This window comes from Populus nigra, chromosome 10 (genome assembly GCF_951802175.1).
Source record: "Populus nigra chromosome 10, ddPopNigr1.1, whole genome shotgun sequence".
NCBI classification, from domain to species: Eukaryota; Viridiplantae; Streptophyta; class Magnoliopsida; order Malpighiales; family Salicaceae; genus Populus; species Populus nigra.
The window spans coordinates 9,465,572-9,470,355 of record NC_084861.1 but is presented as its reverse complement, the minus strand read 5'-3'; the positions used below and the strand labels follow the sequence as shown (position 1 = coordinate 9,470,355).

The window sequence follows — 4,784 nt, the reverse complement described above, 5'->3', positions numbered from 1 at the left end:
ATTTTTCTTGCGTGAACAGTCCCTTCAAGGTCTGTGACGACTTGGCACCGAGATGAAAATCTGGAAGAGAAACTCTTCGATTCTGATATTTTTCTCCTCACTGGCATGCTATAAATCTGTTCCCATCGTTTCCCTCGACCTTTTCTACGATGTAAAGGCTTGATTTTGCTTTTTTTTTTTTTTTTTTAACTTATTATTTTAATACACTTTTAAATAAAAAATATTTTATAACCATTACTGGAAACTCAAACATCACTGTAGTATTTGGAAGAATGGTACTACTTGTTTTTTAAGATGTTTTTTATTTGGAAATACATAAAAATAATATTTTTTTATTTTTAAAAAATTATTTTGATTTCATCATATCAAAATAATACAAAAATACCAAAAATAAAATTAATTTTAAATAAAAAAAAATCTTAAAAAATAAAGACACACGATTTCTACATAAAAAACAAATAGCCGCTACCTTCAAGTCCCCGTGTTAGAACGTTTTAGAATTAGAAAGCAATGAAAGGTGGAGATAATTGCAGTGAAAGATTTTTTTTATTTTTTTAAAAATATTTTTAATAATATCATATTAAAATAATACAAAAATATTAAAAATAAAATTAATTTCAAGTAAAAAAAATAAAAATTTCTAAAAAAATAATAAAATACAGTTTCTACATTAATAAAAATCAAACAGCCGCTGTCTTCAAGTCCCCATGTGAGAACGTTTTAGAATTAAAAAGCGATGAAAGTAAAAAAATTTATTTTTAATATCAGTATATCACATTAAAATAATACAAAAATATCAAAAATAAAATTAATTTTAAATGAAAAAAAAAATCAAAAACTAATAAAGCGCAGTTTGTGGAAGATGAACGTTTTAGAATTAAAAAGCGACCAAATTAATTTTATTTTTTAATATTTTTGTATTATCTAAAGTAATGATATAAAAAATAATTTTATAGAATTATTATAAAAAAATAAAAACAAACAAAAACGATAAACAGCCGCTGCCTTCAAGTCGCCGTGTTAGAACGTTTTAGAGTTAAAAAGCGACAAGGTGGAGATAATTGCAGCGAAAGCTCTCCCTCGACAGTTGATATCTCTTTTCTGGAAGATGAACTTAATTTTATCGGGGAAAAGCAAGCTTAAATTTTCCAGGACTCATGACAGAGCTAGAGGTCGCGTCTTCCTCCCGTGACCCAATCATGCCTTTAGGTTGTGTTTGGTATGAAGTAGTAAGAATTGTTTTTAAAAATATTTTTTATTTGAAAAAATATTAAAATAATATATTTTTTATTTTTTAAAATTTATACTTGATATTAGCATATTAAAACTCAAAGCCTGGGCTTGGGTTCAAAAGCTCAATCACTCAGTAAGCCTAACATGCCCAGTCCAATTCTCTAAGAGTTTAGATAGCCTGGGCTTGGGTTCAAAACGTCATTCTTTCTGGATTTGGCAGCCTGAGCATTACCTTGAAGAATGAACCTGCCTGATAATTTCTTTCTTTCTTCACAATACAACACTCTCATGGTGAGATGGTGGCAACCAAAGAATGTGGGCAGCAAAATATGACAGGGATTTTTACTATGTGAACATTTGATACAACCAGATTTTAATAGTTTTTGGCAACTCGGCTCCTACGTGTGGTGTATTTCCATCCAAATGCTGCTTTGCACGAGAGCCATATTTTATCCGTCGGAGTTTCTTGATCCTCTATTCAAGTTTGGACACCATTATATTCTGTTTTTTTTTTAACGGCATCCTTAAATTTAAAATATTTTTGCTATTTTTTAAGAATACATTCTCATATAGTCACAATCCGAAGTTCAGATAAAATTTGTATGTGCTATTACAGATATATAATAACTAGTTTTATGAATTAAATTGCTGGCTATGAGCTTTTGCAGAATCCGCTTCAATAGGGAAACAATGGCTGGGCATGAGAAAAAGAGAAATAATATAGCTTACATAAAATAAATCGAAGAGAAATTGAGCCTTAATATTAACCAATGGCTAATATTATTACATAAATAATCTGTGTTTTCCACCACTTGTCATAACAAATAAACGACATAAAACCAAATCACTATCAGCGAGCCCACAATTTGCCAGCTCATGTGTTCACAAATCTGCAGTTCGTCCTAATTTCTCCATCGACAAAGCTATCAGGATTTGTAATGTTTCCCATTTTCACCATAGAATCTGAGAATTGGTGAAAGAAAGCAATTGGATCATGGGCATACTTTATCACAAGATTCTTTGTTTCAAGTCCGAGTATGCTTGAGTACAGTTCTTGGTCTGAGTTTAGCAGGCCATCTCCTTTCAATAGTAAATGATAGAAAGAGTTGTCGAAAAGATTAGGCGTGACATAGTCCATTGCTGATATGTTATTGTCCCCTCCTCCTGTAGCTGGGCACATAGATTTCAAGTTGTTAAGATATGTCTCAGACACTGGACTTCTATCCGAAGTTGTTTCAAAGTCCCCGTAAATCCTCGCCCGAAAATTTGCACAATGTGCCATGCCAATAGTGTGTGCCCCTGCAGATTTCACAGACAAGAATGGATTTTAAATATTAGAAATGCAATGTTCTTGTGAGTTTTCAAGTAGTAGTTCTATGCAGGGTCAATGTCCCTCCCACCAAAGGAGCATCCTACCTGATAGAGCTACCAAATCAGTAACAGAAAGTCCTTGGTAAAGAAACTTGGTAATGATAGATAGCAGACCCTCATCTGCTGTTGGAATATTTGATGCTGCGAGCTCGAAACTTGCAGTTTTAGAATCTTTTCTTCCAACAGGAACATCCCAATATGGTCCACCAACCTGCCAATATAATAACTGGTTGAAAAGGAGAGGAAGAGACCGAATTTTCTCAAACTAGCAAAAGTATGAATCTATTCTCCTACTACTATTAGCTAGTAATGCTGAACAGTATTAGTACCAGAAGGACTGCATCTCTTGCCGCAATGGTGAGAATATCTGCACAAGACACTATTCCGGGGCACTCGGACTCGATCTTGTTCTTAATTCTATCAATTATTTTAAATCCATCTAGAGAGTTTATGTTTGTTGAAGCTTTCTTTTCCCCTTGCAGGGTGATTGTGTCATCTAGCAAAACTGAACCATCACATCCCTGCACCAATAATCGGAACATACCCTATCAGTTGGCTAGATAGGATTTATAACTTGGTGTACTATTCTATATACAGGGAAGGATATTAGAGTTGCAGAAACTCAATGATAATGCCAAAAGTTGAGAGTTGTGAACCTGAACAAAGCAGTCATGGAAATGTAATCTAACTATCAAAGCTGCACTGCGTGGATCAGAAATAACTTCACATTCCATCTCTTTCTTGACAATCTCAAACACACTGGGGCAGGTGGGAGCATAGTAGTCTAAAGTTAAAGGAGGGTCGCTTGCATGCAAGCTTCTGCCGAGGATGGAGATGATAATCAACATAGAAAATGGTAATATGGGAAGCTTTATTTCTTGAAGAGAAAACGCCATTGTTGCTCCTTTTGCTTTTCTTGAATGAAAGTAGGAAAGAGTGGGGGAGATGGATTGGACTGAGTGAGATATTTAAGTGAAAAGAAAGTAGATTTTTGCACTTTGCTTTTTGCATAGCAGTTCTGAGTATTTTGCATAAAGATCTCTATAGTCAAGAGAGGATGCAACTAATGTTGGCCTGGTTGGTGGGTACTCCCATACCAAAATCACCAAATAGATACTCGAGACAAACCGAAAGAAGGGACTTGGAATTGTCTGTATTTGCCCTTCAAATTACTTGAATGATTTGGGCAACTCAACAAACCTAAAACTGAACGGCTTATTACCCCTCATTTACCCATTCAACTTTCAAAACAATCTTCATATTCATCCCTGTTTCCTTCTCTTCCTGAACAAGTCGAGGCGATTGTGCACGACTAAATCCTCAAGAAAATGTGCCATCCATTTATTATTTAAAAACTTGTCGTAATCTACTCGAACATTTTAGACTGTTATTTGGTGTGGACTTCTTTGGTTGGATGGTCTGATTTTAACATGTGGGGTTATTCTAAGATGATTGATGTGATTCTGGTAATTTGATTTTCATGACTTTGAAACTAGCACATGTAGGTGTTAGTTTCCACTCCATCTAGGTCAGCACACAAACATCCATTTCAATCATTCTTTCAGAACAAGAATACCTACCTATCCTACCTTTCTTCATGTTATCTTGCTTTTGTAAGAGAGCCAACCAGGAAAATCAATTCCATCGTTGTCGCGGAGTTATTGACCTTGTGATAGAATAGAATGATGAAACATCTTGGGCCGTGAACTGTGAATTCAAGTTTTCAACAATGGCTAGAGCCAGCAAGCGCGACCTGGGAGTGTTTTGTTTTTATGGTTTAGTTTTCCTGCGTGGCACGGATTGGTGATCACAATATGCGAGCTATGCAAGCACTGATAAAAAAAAAAATGTTGAATCGGGTCCGGAGAAGATTTATTTTGAATAGCTGTACTTTTGGATAGGACAACATGGGAACAGCAAGAGCACCTAGCAACGATGCCCGGATCAACTGTGTCTGGGGCCTAAGTTACCATGAGACGCCCTGGATGATCAGTCTGCCCATGCATGAATTATGAAGTTGCGGTTTAATAAATTCCCGACAAGCACTGGCTAGGCTATACCACAGCAAAATATCCAGCAGAAAACTAACATGTAGTTTCAGTGCAAGATGAAAAATACACGTCCTTCCGTCATTGTTGAAATTGGAATGATAAAAAAACAACGTAAGAGAAGGGAGCATA

The 4,784-nt window shown here is 35.1% G+C and overlaps 1 protein-coding gene across 1 annotated transcript; it reads right to left on the bottom strand.

The window, feature by feature from the left end:
* Positions 1 to 1,968: 1,968 nt before the first annotated feature.
* LOC133704306 (peroxidase 11-like) lies at positions 1,969 to 3,520 on the bottom strand. Its single transcript, XM_062129102.1, has 4 exons — positions 3,261 to 3,520; positions 2,934 to 3,125; positions 2,650 to 2,815; positions 1,969 to 2,532 (listed from the first exon to the last, which is right to left on the bottom strand). Exons 1-4 carry the CDS (start codon positions 3,498 to 3,500, stop codon positions 2,108 to 2,110), a joined length of 1,023 nt encoding a protein of 340 aa, XP_061985086.1. The 5' UTR covers positions 3,501 to 3,520; the 3' UTR covers positions 1,969 to 2,107.
* Positions 3,521 to 4,784: the final 1,264 nt, after the last annotated feature.